This window comes from Spodoptera frugiperda, chromosome 23, assembly GCF_023101765.2.
Source record: "Spodoptera frugiperda isolate SF20-4 chromosome 23, AGI-APGP_CSIRO_Sfru_2.0, whole genome shotgun sequence".
Classification (NCBI taxonomy): Eukaryota; Metazoa; Arthropoda; class Insecta; order Lepidoptera; family Noctuidae; genus Spodoptera; species Spodoptera frugiperda.
The window spans coordinates 8,618,680-8,640,276 of record NC_064234.1 but is presented as its reverse complement, the minus strand read 5'-3'; the positions used below and the strand labels follow the sequence as shown (position 1 = coordinate 8,640,276).

At 38.4% G+C, this 21,597-nt stretch overlaps 1 protein-coding gene across 1 annotated transcript in view; it reads right to left on the bottom strand.

Moving 5' to 3' along the window:
- Positions 1–462: 462 nt before the first annotated feature.
- LOC118266773 (transmembrane protein 132E) overlaps positions 463–21,597 on the bottom strand; it is an 83,240-nt gene continuing 62,105 nt past the window's right edge. The window contains 20 exon segments of the mRNA XM_050703118.1: positions 463–2,521; positions 3,040–3,206; positions 3,290–3,373; positions 3,445–3,737; positions 3,823–3,941; positions 4,221–4,326; positions 4,835–5,126; positions 5,417–5,624; positions 5,921–5,961; positions 6,044–6,175; positions 6,482–6,754; positions 7,430–7,682; positions 8,316–8,322; positions 8,754–8,832; positions 11,487–11,682; positions 14,205–14,353; positions 15,661–15,835; positions 16,288–16,431; positions 18,816–19,083; positions 20,883–21,029. Coding sequence (XP_050559075.1) covers positions 2,507–2,521; positions 3,040–3,206; positions 3,290–3,373; positions 3,445–3,737; positions 3,823–3,941; positions 4,221–4,326; positions 4,835–5,126; positions 5,417–5,624; positions 5,921–5,961; positions 6,044–6,175; positions 6,482–6,754; positions 7,430–7,682; positions 8,316–8,322; positions 8,754–8,832; positions 11,487–11,682; positions 14,205–14,353; positions 15,661–15,835; positions 16,288–16,431; positions 18,816–19,083; positions 20,883–21,029 — 3,148 coding nt within the window. The 3' untranslated portion in view covers positions 463–2,506.

Below are 21,597 nucleotides of genomic sequence, written 5' to 3'. Positions count from 1 at the left end.
ATAGTACTTCTAGCTGAAGATGAAGAAAGACAAATAAGAACTGCTAATTAGACGAAAAGAGAAAAGAATAGTGGGTGCATAATTGCGCCCCACCGAAATGCTGCACAAGTTTCAACCTTATTTCAACTAGCTAGCAATCATAATTCCTCGACCCCAAAGTGACTCATACGCCTCGCAGGGTATAGGATACGGCAGCGTACTGCGGCATACTGCAGCGTGTCGCGTCATGCCATTGCATGCTGCGGCACGTCGCGGCTGCATTGGACTGATCTTGCCCTAGTCCACCTCCTTACCTCTTGAACTATTAGTTTGAATTTGTAAATTATTGCTGGATGATCCATCAATCATTCAATAATCAATCCCTTTATTGTGGCAGGCTAAAAGCTATCAAACATTACCTCTGCGATCAATAGGGGCTGAGTAGCGGGAGTAGCTAGTAGGTATAAAATAAAACAATAAGCATAATTAATAATGGTTTATTAAATTTGACATTTTCATGAAAGGATTTTCGTGACAAGCCTCAGTTTGCATACATGTATTAAACCTTGTAGCAATATTTAATTTATAAACTCCTTTCTTATAATTATGGCAAAAACTCAACAAAAACAAATGTATTACAGTAACAAATACTACAGCGTAGAGTACTTAGTATCTTATGACTCGTCCCTAACCTAACGTCAAAAGCCAAACAACACGCTATTAGTATTTTAGAGAGTATCATGGTTCACGAATAAAGACAGTGTAAGCTGATACAATGTTCCACAGAACACATGGCCTCCTTCGTTACTGAAAGTAAACAGGAAAGGTCGTCCACTGCTCCTATTATTACATTTAGGGTCACATTTAATACACAATACAAGATAAAACATTTACTATTTAGTGTACAATTGTAACAGACAAACATCTCATGATATTGTGTGCAACTCTACTCTGTCCATATTTTAAGCAATTTCTACCACATATATTTTCTATTCTGCATTGTCATCTCCACCATAAGTACCTATAAATTATATAACGTCATAACAATATTTACAAAGCCTAACATACTAACTTACAAGTAAATGCAATTTACATCTTCAATAAATTAATAATGTGTTTACAATATCATACAAGCGTTACATTTATATATGATATGGCTTTTTATTTTATAAAATAGACTGCATATAAAATCAATCCCTAGCAGTCATTTTATCACATCTTTAACCATTTGTTATTAGTACTGACTTGTGTAGTGTTACTGCTATTTGTGAATTCCAATACCATCTTACAGTAAACAGTTGATTCTATATTAATTATTCATTTATCGATATCTAAATAAATCTATAAATTAATAAATCAGTGCTTTCTGACGAACGAAACTAATTTCCGTTTAAATTTAATTAGGCTGTCTTCACACATAGCAATAAATTAATAGAACAAGTTCACATCGAATATTTTATAAGATTTTACTTTAGCAGACAGAAAAGCCATTTCAGAGAGTGGAATAGTATTGAGCAAATAAATTAGCTCAGATTAATTATAAGAATAATATACTTTGACTAGTTCTGTATTTCTTATACTATACTTAAATACTATATTCCCTAGAAACTGGCGATTTGCAGTCTTAATCATAATAACTATTGTGTTTTGTTATCCAATACACGGTAGGCGGGAAATGAAAGTGATTCTGCTCCGAGAGATAATAAAATAAATGTATTTTACTTTTAACTTGCATACATTAGCTAAGCTCTAAGTTAAGACAAAAGTGAGGTAGCGTTTTTACCTTCTAGTGGAAAAATATATATACAGATCTAGAACGAATGCAACGTTTTTTTTGGTATGGGAATATTACATTAGCAATATATCCTAAGGTTCGCGAGTCGTAGGCAAGGATATACGGCGCTCAGTGTACAGCAATAGATTAGCCCGTTACCGTAAGGAGATAATATCAATATACAGACAAACCTTGCGTGAGTAATATTTATAATTTATTATATTCATTGACATATTATGAGTATTAACTACATGCACACAATTATCATAATTAGGTACTTTAAATATGTGCAGCTTTGTAGATGACTAGAGTAAATACGTTTAACGATAATAATATTATTATGTATAAAACAGTTACAATTTGTATAGTTTCGATTTCGATCACTGCAAGGATCCACTTTGAGACACATATTGTATGAGGGTAATACATTGACTGTCAACAACATTACTCGTAAGCTTCGCTCAGGTGCTCTAACAAGAATTTCAATTGAGTTTTCATGAAATTATTTTTGTGAGCGATGGAGTCGCAGAGCATTTGGGTGGGTGCGACTGTGTTCCCGTTGCTTACGTTTTCGTAAATGTGTGCGTCTGCGCACGCGTTGTTGTTGTGCGAGTCAATGGTACTAGCCTCGAGCCCGGCCGCCCCGGACGTATCAGTGGGTGCATTGTATACGTCGATTGGCGGAGCTTTGATGATATGCTGATATTTAAACGTAGACAATATCTGCCGGATCTTTGCAATGATCTGCTCTACTCAGGCGTTTGATTCCTGCGAAAAATTTTAAAAATACATAAGTCAGAATTCTGCAGCAAAATCTATAGGGTAGAAGATTTTCTAGAAAGATTCGTGAAGTTAGAGGCTACATTCTATGCTAGTGGTAAGAGATTAGCTGCTTTCTAGCATTCTACGTTGATGACGAAACATTAATGGTCAAAGAGGTGAGAAGTGGAATGTGTCTAGGCGATCACCCGAAATATCGAATTTGCTGCAGGGTGTGGTATAATGGATTACTTAAAATGAATCTTAACAGTACAACTATATTATAATACTGCACGGCATTCGTATGTATACTCATATAAAATGTAAGTACTCATATAAAATATTATCCTAGATTTCATATTAAATGCATCAAAATTGAGGCTCTATCATTCATAAGAAGGTACACCGAACATCGAGACACGACAATACATGACACACGCGCGGCGTGACGTGACGCGTGACAGCGGGTCGATGCAAGCGACAGCAACACTACACTAGAAGCAGGTGGGACGTGTGGGCGATTATACCTTGAGGTTGTGGAAATAATGCATGATCTGATCGTAGTCCATGTGCAGGTCGTCCAGTCCCAGCGCGTCGCTGGTGACGTCACGCGGCGCGTCGAGCGCGTCCTGTGCGCGCGAGTACATCGGGTTGCCCACTATCGTGGCGCGCTTCACCTCCGGGGAGCTACTGCCTGCAACACCGTACAACTTATTCACTGACTCTCTAACTAGGCATATATAGAATAGAGGAGCTACAAATAGTAGGTAAACGTACCTTTGTTCTTATTGGCGGCCTCCACGAAATCTCCTTTTGACTCTTTGGATCTGTTCTTGTGCCTCATTTGTACTTCAGGTAGGCCTGTAAACAATCTTACATTAGTATTGAAGTCCTGAGTTGAAGTAAACTAGTTGAATGGTGAAGATAATTACCGATTCCAGAGTCGTGCATGTAGTCGGGGCTTTCGGGTTTGGCGAATGTCCTTCGGGAGTCGTCGGTTCCTCTGTTGAGGCCGACGATCTCCCGGTAGTCCTTGTTCTCCATCACTAGTGGAGCGTCGTTATCGAATTCAAATAGTCGTGCGCAGTCGTCTTTGTCAGTCAGCTTTTCCACTGGGTTGTCTTCAAGTTCGTTTCTAAGGGGAGCCGGGTTCGAGTCGCGTTTGTAGTCTTTCATGTCTCGGTTCAGTAAATATGGGGCGTCCAGTTTGTTTAAATCAATAATTCTGGGAATTAAACGTGTCTCATGTTAATCGTATTAAAAATACAACTAAAATCAGAGATCTTAATATTATGGGGCGTTTAAGTTACCTGTCTGAGCGGCGGCCATTTTCTGGAGATCGTCGGGACTCGTAATCGCGGTCGTGTTTCTTTTGGTGATTTCGGGAGTGGCTTCGTCGCGTCGGTGGCATGACTGTTTCGGGCAAAATCTGGAATAGCAACAAGACAGGTTTTTGATGAGTGAGTCATTATTGTACATAAATTCTGAAACAATAACTTAACTACATATCTACAGAATTCTCAAACTTTCTCCCACTCTTCATCCCCCATCCCTAATTTCCAAATCCCCAGAAGACCGACAACTTGGCGTTGCGGGTGTGGGCGGGGCCACAGCTTAGTTACCATCAGGTGATGAGGTGATTTGCTCATTTGCCGACTGCTATTCCATAAAAAAGAGTAATATTCAAAGAATATTTGCTTGTTCTTACTTTGTTGGGGTTCCGTGGTGGTACTGGGACGTGCGGCTGTGGTGTGGACGAGTTCCTGTGTGGCGGGACGGGGGGGCGGTAGTCGTCTGGGTTGTTGGCGTCCGGCCTGTAGACCAAATGGAGTAAATTATACCATAATTATTACAATAATGCACAGAGAAACTACTAAGCGCAAAGCTGGATGCAAACGTTGGGTATTTATATTGACTTTACACATTAAATAAGCTGAGGTATACTTATAACTTAAGTCAAAGTCAAATCATTAATTCCAATTAAATCATTCAACATTCTTATTGGTATGGATTTATGTATTTGGTAAGATAATTTATAGTTACCATTTTATAATTGGAAGTTACTTCATTTTTAAGTACCTATTTAAAATATAGGGATCCCCGGGATCAAACCCAGGCCTTCAAGCTCGAAGCAGATAGGTGTTGTGAAAAAATGCGACAGATAGAGGTGCGTAAAATTTTGTTAGTAGAATAAAAACAGACCAAATAGGCATTGTGCAAAGTACAATGAATAAACAATTGAGCGTAGAACACAGAGAATAATAAGTTCTTCAACAAAGACAAGACAAAGGCGAGCATAATAAACTTGCAAAAATAACTTACTGCCAGTGTCCGTCGCCGGAGTGGTGGCGCGCGTGTCGCGATGACTTCTTACAATACGTCGTGGAGTCAATGACCTTCTTGTCGTTCTGTGAGGGCAACTCTATAGAGTTAGGGTTGTCGAAACTTGTCACCATAACGTTCCCATTCTCTCGTATCGCGTCCTCCGGGTCCACATAATTGTAGTTCAAAGGGTTGGCAGTAATCCTCATCTCAGTGATGCCGTTGTCCGTCTGTTGCGCAGAATTCCTATTCGCTGGGTGACGGTTGCCATTCCTCTCGATCGTAGCGCGTCCTGGAAAATTGAAAGCTTCAATTTTGGTCCAATTATTGAATGTATTTAAGATTATGGGGTTTTGTAAGCGTAAACATGTGGAGTGTTTATTAAAGACAAAAATGTTACTATTTTATTTTCAACTTTATAGGCATAAAAATAAAGTGCATTTTGGATCAAGTGTCACAAAGTTACATGAATGTTTCCAGTAAAACAGTAATCATTCGATCGTAATTCGTAACTGATTTTTTTAAAGGCAACTGGAATTGTTCAAGTCTTAAAGTGAAAAGCACTACTCAATAAACGCTTACCCAACCACACCCAATCGTGTGCGTTAGTAGTGGATTCCCTGGAAGGTTTGTCTCTGGCCAGGCCGAGGGTAGTACCAACAAGACCAGCTACTTGCAACCGTCCCCCCTCAGCGACGCCGGCCGGCACCCCTCGAGTACCGCCGCCTATACGCTCCCCGCCCGATGGCTTCACTCGCGTCGCGTATACTACGCACGATACCACGAACACCTGGTAAAAGGAAAATGGTGATTATAAACTATTTTTTTTACTACATGTAACTTACTTTGGATTTTTTTCTTCTACGAGAAGTACAGTACAATACAATCGAACATAAGAATATAGTACAATCGAAACGCGAGCGTGTTCGGCGTTCTGATTGGTTGGTTTATTTGAACCGACCAATCAGACCGCGCCGCACGCGCTCTCGTTTCGATTACTTTAAACGTTAAGCAAAATTCATACTAAGGATACTGATATTGTACTAAATATAGCTAAAAATAAAAAATAATGCTTTATTAACTCACCACGATCGCAAAACAGAATGCGCCTAGCACCACGTAAATACCTGAAAACAATAATGTTTACTTTAGCATTTCAAAAATTCTACTTCTATTATAGCCTTTATGTCTTTAAACTTAAGTACTAACCAATAACAACAGAAGTCTGTGCAGTTTGGTGCTGAGAGTGTGGTGCAGGGTTGTTCCGATAGATGGAGTTGTATTGTTGCGCCTGCGCAATGGTTGGCTCGTGGTTGCCTTCGTCCTTGAATGATGGGTAGCCTGTAATATTAGAATTAGATCATTAACTTTATGAAAGGAAATAAATAATGACACTATCTTTGAAACAGGCCTTAGAACTAGTCTCTACATTTGTTTACTTCTAATAAAAGACGTATCCTAAAGATGTATCGTAAAAAAGACGTATCCGAAATCGATACTTAATCCCTAAAATTGAAATTGGTAATGGTATTGCAGGTATGGGTGGCGCCCATTGCTTGCCATCAGGTAATCCTTTTGCTCGATTTTCGCTCAATGCTATAAAAAATAATGTAAACGAAGAAAATACTTGATTAACAAAAATATTACCTTTAAGAATATCCCCAAGCTCAGCCATGCCGCTTCTCATGCCGCCCCTCGCCATGATGTCATCATTCTGTGGTGTATCAGGTCTTTGAGGGGCGTCTCCTCCACTGAAGTCCACATCCACGCTGGCTGCTGCAGTGGCGATGGCTCCAGGAATGTTCTTGATGTTGGCTGGAGTCTTCGTGTCTCCTTTGCCGGGAAGAGCCACGCGGCGTAATGGACCAGTACGGCATTGTTCCGGAGTTAGTAAGGTTACACGGAGCAGTTCGCCGCTACCTGGAATAGAATTAGTGGAAAGATCATAAAGTGTGGTCTTAAATGGAGTGCTATAGTGGGATGTTCGCTAAAGGTTTTTTCTTCAAGACAGTCATTCATGTCCCTGGGACTTTAGTGTTCCGGTGTTTTCATGGTAGTCTACTGTAGATCCTGGCTAACAGGAGTTGCAACAGTATGGGAGGTTGTAGCGGGCTTGTCCCAAAAAATAAATATCTTTGGATGTATAGGGCCAAGCAACTTGGATAATGGCAAAACGCAGTGATCTTAGTGGTGTTTAAGATCCAACGTGCGTTTCAGAAATTTACCACAACGCCCAAACACCGTTAACCCTTTCGTGAGCAATTTAAACCAATACTTCCAATATAAAACTACATAGTGTTCGGTTTAACCTTTTGACCGCCAGAGCATAAACGCTTCGCTGTGCCCTCCACGCCAAGCAACGAAAATAAAAATTAAAATACAAATAAAAATTCAACGAAATAACCCTGAAAATATTAGGGATTCCAAAATGTTATCGAATGTGTTTATTTTGTTTTTCTCTGTGATCTGTTTCTTGGCATCTATAGATGTCGGTGGCGCACAGGGCACGCTTGCGCATGACATCTATTCATGCCATTGGCGTTCAAAAGGTTAAATCATATAGCATTCAACCAACCGTCCAATATCTTAACATACCTTCTCCAACAGCAATAACTCGTGGATGTCTGGAAGCGTACATGGGTGCGAAGGCCACCACTTCAGGGTCCAAGCTCTCCACGACGAGGAAGTAGTCAGACACGGCCACATCACGCAGCGCCGTGTGGCTGCCGTCTGAGAACTCCAGGTCGATGTCCAGTAGACCTTCCTGGAATTTTAATTTTGTTTTTACTTTAGCAGTTTAAGACATTCTAGCTGTGTGTGATGAGTGAGTAAGGACTATCGTTTTTTGCTCATCATTTGGTGTTCTCTTTGTTTGTCCAATAGAGAATCAACCTGAATCAGGTAGACTTAAACTAAGGGACATAAAATGTTTGACAGCTGTAGTAATTGGATAAAAAAAGCTTAAGCTTTACCGTTAACGTCATCTACATTTAGTCAGTACCCGCTGCTTTACGTTTAAATTAAACGAAACGAGAACGCGTTCGGTGCTCTGATTGGTTGGTTTATTCGACCCAGCCAATCAGATCGCCGGACGCGCTCTCGTTGGTTACTTTAAAAGTAAAGCATACTCATACTAAGGGCATAACAAACGATCGTTTTAAATCTCGAATTCAATAACAGAGCTAAAGTTAAATACCTAAATGAAACTGTAAACTAATCGCTACTTAATTATGAACCTAGTAGGCACTTAGTTAGGAAAGCCTACACAAGAGTCTTATGTCTATTGTATCGTAATTCTAGATAGGCGCCTACTTGGCATCGCATGCCTACGCAAGTTACTACCTACATAGGTACTTAGTTAATCATAACATAACAATGTTGTCTAATCAAAAGGTACATGACATGAGTAAGCAAATCCTTTTTTTAGGTAAAGTACTTGGATTGTAATATGTAATAATGTACAATCAAAAATTCTAATTACATATCCACTTGGGTAGTAGGTAGGTTGATAGCTGTCAAGTCTAAGAACGCACTTAATAACGTCAAAATTACACTATCGCTGAAACCCTAAACGGCTGAGTCAATTTTGATTAATTGTTAACGAATGCTTCCCTATAGATAGATGATAAAAGCTACCTTTCTATTAACTCGTGGTAAGCCGGGAGCACAGATCTACGCGAGACATAATGATTTTTCTATTGTGTTTCATATACCAGCATACAAGAGGTTAAGTAACACAGACGAAGCAATGAGTAATATCTAATCAATGAGTATAATATCTAAGGCAACTGGCTGCTGCGCAACGTGTAGCGGGTTCGATTTCCGCACGGAGCAACTCTTTGTGTGATCCACAAATTGTTGTTTCGGGTTTGGGTGTCATGTGCATGTGAACTTGTATGTTCAGCTAAACAGCATCCACGATATGACGCGCACCAGTAGTCGTGAGATTGACACCTTGTCATTGCCTACGCGAACCTCACGGAGACCGATCACTCGTCCTGGAAAGATAGAAAATAACCTATATGTGCGCATAGTCGCCTGGTAACGTTTTATTTTCTGGAGGGTTACGTGCAATGATGTAGCCCAGATATGACGTCTGCCACCAGTAGTCGTGAGATTGACACCTTGTCATTGCCTACGCGGACCTCGCGGAGACCGATCACTCGTCCTGGAAAGATAGAAAATGTACCTATATGTGAAATAGCCGCCAAATGTTTTATTTCTGGAGGGTTACGTGCAATGATGTATTCGACTTCGACTGCCAACAAATCCTGCGCTAGCCCCGGTCATTTTTGTCGGATTTCAAAATTGAGAAGTGAATAAATAATTTATAAATCTCGAAAATTCATGTAAAGCAACCACTAGGTTGTTGGTTGTAAAAAGACGTTAAACTTGTGTTAGCAAACGTTGTACCTACTTATAATTTTACAGAAAATTGTAACCTTCGATAATACAAGACGAAAATACACCAAGAGGTCAAACAGTATGGACATTATCTGGCCCGTGAACTATTGACTTACCTAAATAAATATAAAAAGGTTTGCACGTCAATCGATCTCAATATAAACCTATCTGCAAATAGATCCATCAGAGTTCTAACTTAGCCGTTCAGATAAATTCAGAATCAAGTTGAGTTCAACAGATTTCAATCTTGCATAGACCAATAAGTTTTAAAATCTGATAGTTTTCAAGCGAATTATCGTTTATCGGCTAGACTTCACGATGCAGTCTAGTCACGAATTATTGAGAAGCGTTAGTAAACGTCGATGGAACTGATAAGATGAAAGTGTAGCCTTTTACATTTAGTAGATACCTACGCTATGTACGTAGATGTGTAATGTGATAAGAGGCTTCTCCGTGTGAGAAGTAGCCTTTAGTTAGCAGTGGCCATTTATACACTGTTGATATGTGTAAAATTTTAAGTCGCAAGATGTTATGTAAATTGACACTACGGTTCGAACTGACCTTTTCCAAAAACTAAACCAACTGAAAGTCAGCATTTTATACGAATAGACTGAGAAGTGTAGTCATGAAGCAAATCCAAAGAGGAGATGTCATAACTGGATTTCCCTTTACCATAATGCGTGACACTTTACGGGAAACGCGTGACGTTGTAAACCACGCCCCTCTCTATTTTCTATTTAGAGGTACCATACTAAACTAATGTGTAAGAACTTTTTACAACTTTTTACTCTCTACTCGACTTTTTACTTATAATATCATTGGTCAGGGCCTTTTATTTTTGTGTCACAGTGCACAATCACATTATGACAACTCCTCTTTGTACTTGCTTCATAGTAGCGATAGGCATAACAGCATACCTATATTTTTCCAATACCAAAGTTGATATTTCTCTCAATATAGGTTAGTACCTGCCTACCAATTTCTACAAATAGAACACAGGTCTAGATGCCGAAGATATCGAAAGCCTTGAGCTAAACCCAGTTTTAGATATTACCGCATGCATCTGAGAATGCTGCGGCTACCTGTCAAGATATTAGATCAGTTACTGGCATTGAGGTCATAAGAGCGATTCTTCAGGAAAGGGCCTAATAAATTATTTTTGGCTGTCAGATAATCAGTTATTGTCACGTCCTATACATAGGTAGGACTTACATGTGGCAAAAAGCCTGTGTTCCACTAAGTAATAAGTCCTGGTCCTTCGAGAAATATAACAGACATGATCAAGTGATATTTTTATAATAACTCACGTGAGACAAGCTAAATTAACTAAAAATCACGGCTTACTCATAGCATGCAGTAGGCTGCGCAACGTTGCCGTGTCTGCACACGCTGCTTACGATGAAGAGTGCCTCTGTGACTCGAAACTAGTAGAGAATTTCTCCATAAATGTACGCGAGTAAACCGCGATTTTAAGTTAATGATGTAGTGATGTTATCAATGTATCAGTGTATCTCATTTACTGTAACATGAGCGTGGTATTTTCTTCACCTTCCTTGTAACATACTACCATATTATGTTCGCGTATTATTCATGCTTATGTGTGCCTAATTAATCAAGATCTTTTGGTATCATGACGTAGGCAACTCTGCGGATTTTGGCATTAACATTTACTTAAATGTCAAATGCTTACTTACCTAATTAATTCGTTAAAAGGTCAAACGTACCTAGGTACGTAATTTATGTACCTACCGGATTTTCAATATGAATATAGCAATGACTCACAGTAAATTATTGAAATATGTAGGTAAGTACTGCTAGATTATTCTGTAAATGTCCATTCGAGCTTTTTGAAGTGAAGAATTTATGAAGAACGCACCTCATTGGTCAAGATTATTCTTACAATCAATATGGCGGACCGCGATAGGGTTCACTTAGATCTTTCGAATTGAAAGTTATAGAATAACCTAGCAGATAACAAAGAGTTTTAAAACATTATAAGTTCTTCTACTGACTCCATCTCTACTTATGTATGAGAATTTAAAGATTGCCATAATACGTTTTCTATTTTAAACTTTGCTTCACAGTTGGGTATTCCTTGAAACAATTACCTACCTAGTGCTTGCCTCTAGACCGTACCTATAAGTAAGTATCCAGTCTAGTACTAGTAACAATAAATACCAAACTATACATTACAGTAACACTTAATAAATAAAGCCACAATCAATCATCATCAATCAAAATAAATTACCTGTGATAGGCGACAGCACTTGGACTTCAGTGCGTCCCGTACTCCGGCCTTGTAGCACTCGGCCCCGCAGTGACGCTATACGAGGGTCAGACACCCTCGTCAGCACCAGCTCAGTCACCTTCAGCCATGTGCGACGCGACACGAAGTAGGACACGCGACCTGAATCGTGGTCTTTGGCGAGGAATCTAGCGTACACCTAGAGAGAGAGGAAAACGGTTTAATTGCCATACTCAATACTCAAACGCTACTCAATTTTAAGACGCTCTCAAGTCTAGTTCTGTCACTATCAATTCTTTATAAAATGACCGAGATAGCACGATATTTAAGTACCTAAGGTAAGCTAACCAAATAAGGCCTACCTTATTTTTATTACCGCCTAGCTCGTAGGTTTAAAATGACAATGGGCTGATAATTTCAAAATCTTATATTTATTTATTAAACTTTGTAATAATGGAATCGAAATGGCTTTAGAAACAAAAATTACAATTTTGTAAACACAAATAACTAAAGTGTCACTTTGGCCTTATTGGGAACCCTATGTCTAATAAGATTAATAAAAACTAGTAAGTATTCAACTTCTTAATTATAACAAAACTTTGTCAATGCTTATAATAAATGTAATGAGATCTTATTAATTAATTTTGGTCATTATACATCAGTAAACGAGTTTCTCATCATGTAAACCCAAGTAACATTTTGAAGTCATCGGCAATCAAACGAATGAGAATAACTTCTTGTTCTGTAGCAAATTTAGCGACCGACCTACTTTCATGTAGTGGAAACCAATCTTTAGATGATGCGTACTTCTTTGGAAGTTATATCTGGCTGGCAGCCTACCGGGTAAAACAGGGTGCATAAAATTCGAAGGGTGAATAGATACTATGAAGAATTTCCCGATATCCATTCACCCCTTTTCTGTATCTATTCAACCCGTTTACCACTTTCTACCATTTTAACAGCGTTTTCCATCTTTTGCAAAATCCATTGGCTTTCTTTTTGACAGAAGCTGGTGATCCGTTTTCTATGAAATTACTGAAAAACAACTATGCCGTAATAAGGCCTACACGTTTTTTTTGTAGGCTTTATTAGGGCATGGCACATAGGTAAACAAAACAACGATTATATGAAATACACCGATATTATAGCTATTTCACTAATGTGAAGATGGCTAAATGTATAATTGTCATACAGACAAAACACGGCACGTCGTGTACTGATAAATAAAAAATACTAACAGTTTACGCTACTCGAATTTTATAAAAACTAAAGAGTGATTGTTTTCGTCTGTAGGTTCCAACATAATCGCGTCACGTTGCTTGCTGTGCTCAAATTAGTTAAGTAATGTGCATGCACACTTCTATAAACTTTGGCGACCATTTGACATCGGGAAGAGGGAAATTTTCAAAATAGGCTTTATTGGGGCATAGGCCTTATTTGGTTAGGTTACTATACAACTTAAAATTGAGTAGCATTTTAGTATTGAGACTTTTAATGATTATTTAAACTATTCCTTAGCAACGATTTTGTTCCGAAAACAATTGCTAATGACTTGGTTAAGAAACCATTAAATGATGAGTGTGGCAGTAAGAGTTGTTTCATAAATAAGTAAGTAACTTAAATTGCGACTGAAGCTAGGCATTGTTATAAGTAACTTATAAATAAGTCTGAAAGTCTTATACATTACATTTAAGTATCAAACTAATTCTTCTTAATACCTATCTACATTGATGACTGAAAACCTATGCTATACCTTCATAGCGTTTAATATATGGTATACATAGCGTATAACAAAAGAATCGGGCACAGAACCTCCTAATCCTTACAATTTACAACCAATATTGATATAGAATATTATCCCTAAATAACATTAACTTCAGTATTTGAAGTACTTAAGTGAAACAAACCCTTAAATTGTTGATAGGTCACGCAAACTTTGCAACCTTTTCACTACAAGTACTACCTACACCCACTGTTTCGTACGCCAATTATCTTGATCGAGGGGCGAGCCCACTGCCATTTGGCGAACAATTTCGTACATTTCTTTTTAACAAAAAGCACTTATTTATTGTGTTGGTTGCTATACACTGCGTTGACGTTGTCAAGCACCTAGTAATTAGGTGAGACGCCTATTTTTATGGACTCCATTTTAATTGTAGACTTCAAGCTTCAATTTTAATTGTACAACCAGTTGTAAGCAGTAAAATGTTTTTATTTTACGTTTTACGTGTTCGTTTTTTTATGTGCGGACTTCGTAAAAGAGGTACCTAATTTAATTTAGTTTGCTTTTACTTATTTATAAAGGGCTATCAAGATGGTTCTTGATACGATCAATTTACTTAATTCAGACACGCAACACTAAAGCGCTTAAGTTAAGTATTACCTATTACCTATATTTTCGTTCTTATAAAAAAAGAATGACATCTCATGAAGAAAATGCGAAACTACAATAACATTTTACAATTTCAAATATCTGTTTTTTTTCAAGACTAAAAGAACTGATAATTTTACCTAACTCAGATGTTCAACGAATCAGTCTTATTACGTAAAAATATTAGGTATGTAAATCAGATATGTATTATGTATATTGCCATTTCGAAACAACATTACCTACTTTTACAATGCAATACAATACAATTTTCCTACTACAAACATCATGTCATGTCAACATACAAACGAATATAAACTCTAAAAACTTAATACAAACGTTCAAATTCTTACCTCAACATTGCTCTGTTGGTACCGAAGCCTGCAGGAGCGCTGTTCAGACAGAGAGTTGGTGTTGTCAGGTCGGGCGCCTCCCCAACCCCTGGCCGACAGTGACCGTCTCGCCCGGTCCTTTGTGTTCGCGTCATCGGGGACTTTCCAGCCTAAACCAGACGTTAAGCCAATTAAATTCGATGAAAATGGGTTAAGTAACTTAAAAATAAGTTTGAGAAAAAATGTTTTATTTTATTTTTAAGCCTACAAAGCTAGTTCTTAACTAGGTATTAGATGTATGATTGTAGTTACTTACCTAGGTCACCTATATAGGTACCTACACGTAATCTACAGACGATGTTAAATCGAAAAGGCGCTTGAGATACCGTAGTAAGAAGTCCTAAATAAATATTCTAAAAATATACGGCAAAATATAGGATGATATTTTAAAACTCAAATAGGTACTTTAAGAAGTTATTGGACAGTTTAAATATTTCCTAGTATCGTCAGAGTTGTGTAACAAACACCGTAAAGTAGAAACTTTAGTTCAAAAGGATAATATTGATAATGTCTATAAATAAAATGAATAGATCAACCATCCAATTTCATAGAACACTAAACTCTCAACTAGAAGAAAGCTTCAAACAAATTACGTTCATTATCAACGAGTTTAAAGTTATTTGTAACTCGTTAAAGTAAGTAACAAGTTCAATAGAAACTGAATTAAAGCGTACAAATCATTCACTCACTCGCTCATTCATTTGTTCAATTGCAAAGCAATAAGGGCCAGCGCGCACTAGCGATTAAAGTTGGCCGATAGTTTGATCGGTCAGAGGATCAGTACAGAGAGTTGTACGATCGAACTATCGAATCAGACTGCCCGATCCCTAATCGATCAAACTATTGAACGACTATCGGCGATTGCATATGTACATGAAGTTGTATGCCAGTGCGCGCATTACATTCAACTAAACTGTCGGTCGACTATCGACCGATCGCACAGTCAGTATGACGCAGTATGTGTGTGAGCGCACTTGTCAATCGATCTGAATCCGAACTACTAATAGACTGTCAGCGGAATTCAATGGTGTAGTGCGCGCACCACCGCGAGAATAAACTATCGAGCGACAGTTTGATCATAATCTTGTACGGTTGGTGCTGAACTGGGCAACTTTAATCGCTAGCCGCGTATACGGGTAGCGGGTTTTATTCCGGCACGGAAGCAACTCTTTGTGTGATCCACAAATTAAAAAAAAACTTATTTCATATCTGGGTGTCAAAAATGTGAACTTTATGTTTGTAAACGCACCCAAAGACACAAGAGAAAATTCTAATGTGGGGATGTACCTATTATTTAAAAAAATAACGCTCTGTAATGTCGTTCGATTTTGACTGAACTGTCGGCCAACTTTAATCGCTATTGCGCGCTGGCCCTAAGCAATACAAATGGGCATAACGATCGCATAATGACGTTTACCTTTGATTTGGGATAGTCTGTTGTCATCGACGTCAATCTCTAGAGGATACTCCGGCATCCAGACTGTGAACCGGGCTAAACCGGTGTACGTGCCGTACTTGACAATCACTGACGCGTTCGATGAGCCACGGATTTCCGACCCGTCCACGTACACTGAACTGCATGATGATGATACCTGGTTTATAGGGAGAGAAATGTTATAAATTGTTTGGATATTTGTAGACTGCATTTGACGTTGGTTGGCCACGTGGTGACTGGGCAATCTGTATGTAAACAAACAAATGTGGGGCAACGTTTATTAAAAAATATGCAATAAAATATGTACCTACTTGCGAAATTACAAGCGGTTTTTATTTTTACACAAAAATATATGTTTTACTATTAGGTATAGGTGTCTGTTTTTAAGTACCTTTCGTTCTATTTATTGCTTTGTAATTAGTAGAAAGTTTAGGTGACACTGTACAACTTGTAGAAAAAGTTGAAAAAAAATCTGTAGAGTCAGAAAAATAATACAGAATATATTTCACAAAACTATTTTTTTACGAATAAAAATGCCAATTGTAAGGTAATCCAAAATGACTGTTATTTAGTTTTCAGTGCCCATCACAGTAATAATTTAACTCTTACCTTTAGCACGCTCTCGTCCTCCGAATGGCAGGAGCTCTGCAGCGTGACGTCAGCGACCTGTCCCGCTTGCGACACGATCAGCACTTTCATTGCCTGCGACACTTGACGCCCTGTCAGCACCGCCGTGTTTAACACTTCCCAATTCTGGTGAAATATTAACCTTGTTTATTACACACATTTTTAAAATAAAGTCATTTGAGGATTTTATAATCGCATTATTTGGAAATATTTACGATGAATTATTTTAACTAAACAAACTTTATCAAGTGGTTTTTGGCTCTAGTCTAGAAAACACCTAAATATACCAATTACCTACTCCCCTTCCCAATCTTCCCAATCCTCGATTCCATAACAACATATAAATTCCTAACCCCCAAAAGGCCAGCAACGCACTTGTAACGCCTCTAATGTTTCAGGTGTCGACAATTGCTTACCGTCAGGTAATCCGTTTGCTGTTTTACCGGCTTACAGCATAAAAAAACCACTATTGTTCATAAAATTATCTAACATCCACAGTCAAATTAAAAAGCAATAAGTGACTAATAAGATAGTAAAGACAGGTGTTCAAAAAATGCCCATCAATTTCAAATGTCTAACAAACAGATAATGATGACAAAATCCATTACTCAAAAGTAATAAGCTGATTAACACTTGTGAATGCAACCTTGTACTTAGACAAGTGGACAGATAGCTTTACACTATGATTATCCAATCAGAGATACAAGCATGGGCAGCTTAAGTTACCCACTTTCTTAGAAATAGCTTAAGGCAAACATTAATGTGACCTAGAAGTAATGAAGTACGCAATATAAACTTATTTCTAGTCCTCACGACTATCGTCTGTAGCCCCTAAACGATTGCCTCTAGATAAGATATAGGCGGACCTTGACAAAAACTCGTAATCGAGTCCCTGATAATGACCCCTGTCTATTAATCTCCGGCTACAATAGTTTCGCCGTGCATATAAAACACTCCATCATTCACGTCGTAATTTAATTGCTTTAATCATCTATTTGGGCGGCAGACAAGGAGCGAGTGCCGAGCGTTCATCCGTCAGTGAGCAGATATGAAGAGGCCCACTCCAGCTCGGGGCGCCCGAGGCCCGAGTTAATGGCCCCACGCTAATATTGAGATAAACTAATTGCTTTATAAATATTATTCTGTAACTTCATTTAAAGCCGCACCGGCGCGCGATGGGACCGCACACGTCGACGTATGAAAATTATACGGGCGTTCGAAACAACGTGTCTGCGCCACGAGTCCCACGTCCCACAACCAATTCCCCCATTTAATATAACGTTTCAAATTAAATTAACGACGAATCCGTTTTACAAGAAAATGGAAAAAAGCCAAATTGCTTTTAAAAGATATAAACGTGAATCGTGGTATTGAAGTTTGATATAATTTAAATGTTAAAAGATTTTGTTGATCCCTAATTCATTATTGTGACAGACTAATGGCAGCAAAATTATTTTGCAAAGAACGGGCCGATTATTCTAAAATATTATACTTTCAAAACAGGGAAAGTTTTATTATTGTTTGTTATCTTGAAAATAACCCTGGTATTTACGATAGCGTAGAATTTTAGTTTAACTATGAATTTTCGTTTGAGCCTCTAATTATTTTGACCAAAGAATTGTAGATGAATTATGCACGTGAATAAGAATTGTGAACAGTGAAGCAGTTATCCCAACAATTTGACGAGGCGAACAAGCCGAGTGCGAGCAGTGAGCAGGCACAGTGGGCACAGTGGGCGCAGTGGGCGGCGACGACCCACCATAGCCTCCATTAGCTCGCGATAAAGCTCCCATTACACCACTTCATTCATACTAAGAATGTAGCATTAAAAGTTAATCTCAGCTATTTGGTACAATCACTCGCATTACAGACACAATGCTCCAGAAATTAAGTATAATTTAGACGAAAATAATAGTACGCGTGCGCAAGTATTATTTATAAACCCTACAATAATGAGGTGCTGCATCTATTAAACAGTTTTATTCACACAAGGTCGGGTCGTTCGCAACGAGCCACTCATAAAACCTTTGGAACCCAATAAAGATATCGTTTTAGTAATAAAACGGGCTCCCTCTGTTCCATTAATTACTAAGAAAATACCTTTCGGTTAATTTATCGTTACAATCGATGTCTCAATAAATTGTTGATTTCGAGCACCTGTCTCGATAATAGACGAATAATCGAGTAGGTGTCCGTGATTGTAATCAGTATTCGCATTTATAACATAGATACGTTTTAAATGGAAAGTAAGATAAAACCGTATAGGTGTGAACACCCGTTAATCGTAGTAAATTGGTAGGTAGTATGCTGTTCATGAGAACATACATCTTATAAAGTGTTCTGCCGTGTGCTTTCACTGGAAGTAGGTATCTACAAGTTGATTTTAATCAAGAGCAAGTCGTGTATCCCTATAAATGTTTTCAACATGCTATAAATCCTGTTTGAATTAATTTTATGGAAATTGTGGACGATGATGTGATATAGTAACGGTAAACGCGTCAATACTGTACCTTAGAGATTGGCAAAACAGCTTGTATGTCATCCTTTTCAATATCCAGTCTTGTATTTACTCTGTGTTCGTGAGGCGGTTCTTCGGTGGTAGAGGTTGTAGTGGGTGCTGAGGATACTTTGGCTGACCAGCTGATGCGAGCGGTTCCACGCCCTGACTCTCCCTCCGATCCTTCCCCGTCACCTTCACCTTCAGCACCAACTTCTACCAACCACGTGAGGATTTCTTCCCAGCCAGGCTCGCCCACGCCACTGCTCTCCTCAGACTCCCTATATCGATAAATTAAGTTACAATATTCAGTTCATAAAGTTTGTGGGCCTAAAAGCTTTTACTAGATACCTAAAAGGTTGTTTATTGAGGTCGAACATCTTGAAGGTGAACATAACCCGGGTCATAATAAATCAATAGCATTATGTAGTCTTTACTCTAAAGTTCACGTTCCCTCGGGTGTTGTCGCTTTGTGTTTTGCAGTGGAAACACGGAATTATCTAAACAATAAAAAGTTAGTCGTGACATCGGGTTTCATTAAGCGGAAAAGCGCTGACAAAATTTATGGCTGTGCAAATGCAAAGTAGTCGTGGGCGAAATTGTGAACAAATCCCGCCAAAGAAATGAGAAATGGAAACATTCTGTTATAAAACGTGTAGAATAAAAATAAATTTTCATTTTGGTGCGACTGCGGAGCTCGTTAAACTGGAAGTAGATATACCTACGAGTACCTATACAGATGAATGGCATGGGCGTTTATGAGCCCGGTATGACTTGCATTAATTATATAAGAGACGTTACAAAATTATGTATAGCTATAGCAATAACTTGTGTACAGCTAAGTTAAGCTCAACCTTCACATTAAACATAAACAGTTCAACTTGAGGACGAACTTGAAGAAAACTTAGAAGTGGAATGAATTCTTTAAACCTCTCTCGCCGAGCTGACCGGCTTGCTAGAAAGAACCCACTTTATCTACGACCACTCCGAATGCAAGAACATTTTATCGCTAAAATGGAAAAATGTGGAATTGCAGATGGCATTTTCATTTCATTGGATTTATTTTTGAAAATGAAAGTCTTTTTCAATTTTATTGGAATTTATGCCGGTCATTTCAATTTGAAAGCAATTGTTCGCTCTTGTTTCGCAATTTTATCGTATAATTTAACAAGAAAGTTGAAGCCATTACGTAGCATCCGGATACCTATTTTTATAGCGGAAAGTGCTAGTTAGGGTTAATCTCTTTGGTCAGGAAACTCTGCTATAAAATTCTCGAAAGTGGATGTGAAGCATCTTTTTCTAGCTTCTAATTTAGTTAATCAACTTCAATTAGGGTAACGTTAACTTTTTGAAAGAAAATAATTTGTTGAAAAATATATTTAACATATAACAGTAATAATTCAGGCTAATAATTTCACTGTTAAAATGACGTGCCTACGTCCCTAGATATATCACCTACCAATAGAAACCCGATGCTTTTAGTTCAATTGATTGATAGAAGGCACAGCTGTAGGTAATTTCGTAGAAGCTTTCTGATCACAGGATCTAAAATTGGGTTCATAATGAGATTACCGATTAATTTATCGATTAGGTACTCTTCAATAAACCTTTTAGGTAACAAATGAGGCGGTTGATGTAATTAGCAAGTAAGAAACTGTGTTATACTACACTCCTTCGTTCTCTTGGTGTTCCCGCAAACTGAGTTACGTTCCGCACTGGGTTTTATTAACCTGATTTGGTTGAATATCATCAATTTATACGGCACATCAGCTCTCCACAACTAAGAGTACCTATGCCTTATGCCACATTCTTAGTTAGACCCATTCTCAGATTTTCAAGCCCCAACAGTTTCACCTTCGTTTATCGTTTCTAAATGTAAAACAAACTATATCTTAGAGTACATTACTTTCCGGAGCTGCGGACAACCTAGCGGGTTTACCGGGGCTCCGGCTCCAGCCAGGAGTAGGAACGGGGTGGTTTTTAGTCAGTAAGAGTCTGACACCCCTCTCGCCTCGCCCAAGGCGGGAGAAGTCATTGGATGATTTTCCACCCTAAAAAAAAAAAAGAGTACATTACTTACGTGTCAGATGAGTCGTCGTCTCGCAGCGGTTGTTCCAGCCTTGTAGCTGTGACGGTGGCAGCTCGAGGCTTCACCTCGGCGGTCACTGCCCAGCGGGAGTTGGCAGCGGTCACGCTCACCAAGCGCAGACCAGACTTCACCTTCATTCTATACAACAAATAAATATTTTAACATTCTCATAGTTCGTATTTTCTATGACGAATAGAACCATAATAATTATTAGGTTTGGCTGTTGAAATTTTGAGTCTATAAACATCGATTCGTCATTATTCAAGCGTTCCATCAAATCAATCGCAATAAGAGATACCTACATATCGCTATGAATATTGATCGCCCATTGTTGATTGCTGGCTTTGTAAACTACTTCTATACCATAAAGTAACTTGCGTACTTAAATAACTAAACAATCATTGTTTCCGTTCCCATTTCATTCGTCCGTCCTTTGCCATACAATACCTAACGAACGACGTACTATGCACATCTTCCGCTCAAGTACACTGACACAATTGCAGCTCTTAGAAAACGGATCGTAAAAGTGAAGAGATCAAAGCTTTGTCCAACGAATGCATTCTCTGCATTGACTCAGAATAATTTATCGCAGGCTTTGAACTTGTTTGGTAGCTTTCGCAAAACATTAAACCGATGGTTAGATTAACAAACAAACTTACATAAACACTCCAATGAGTTACGGAGGATCAGGATCACGTAAAACCGC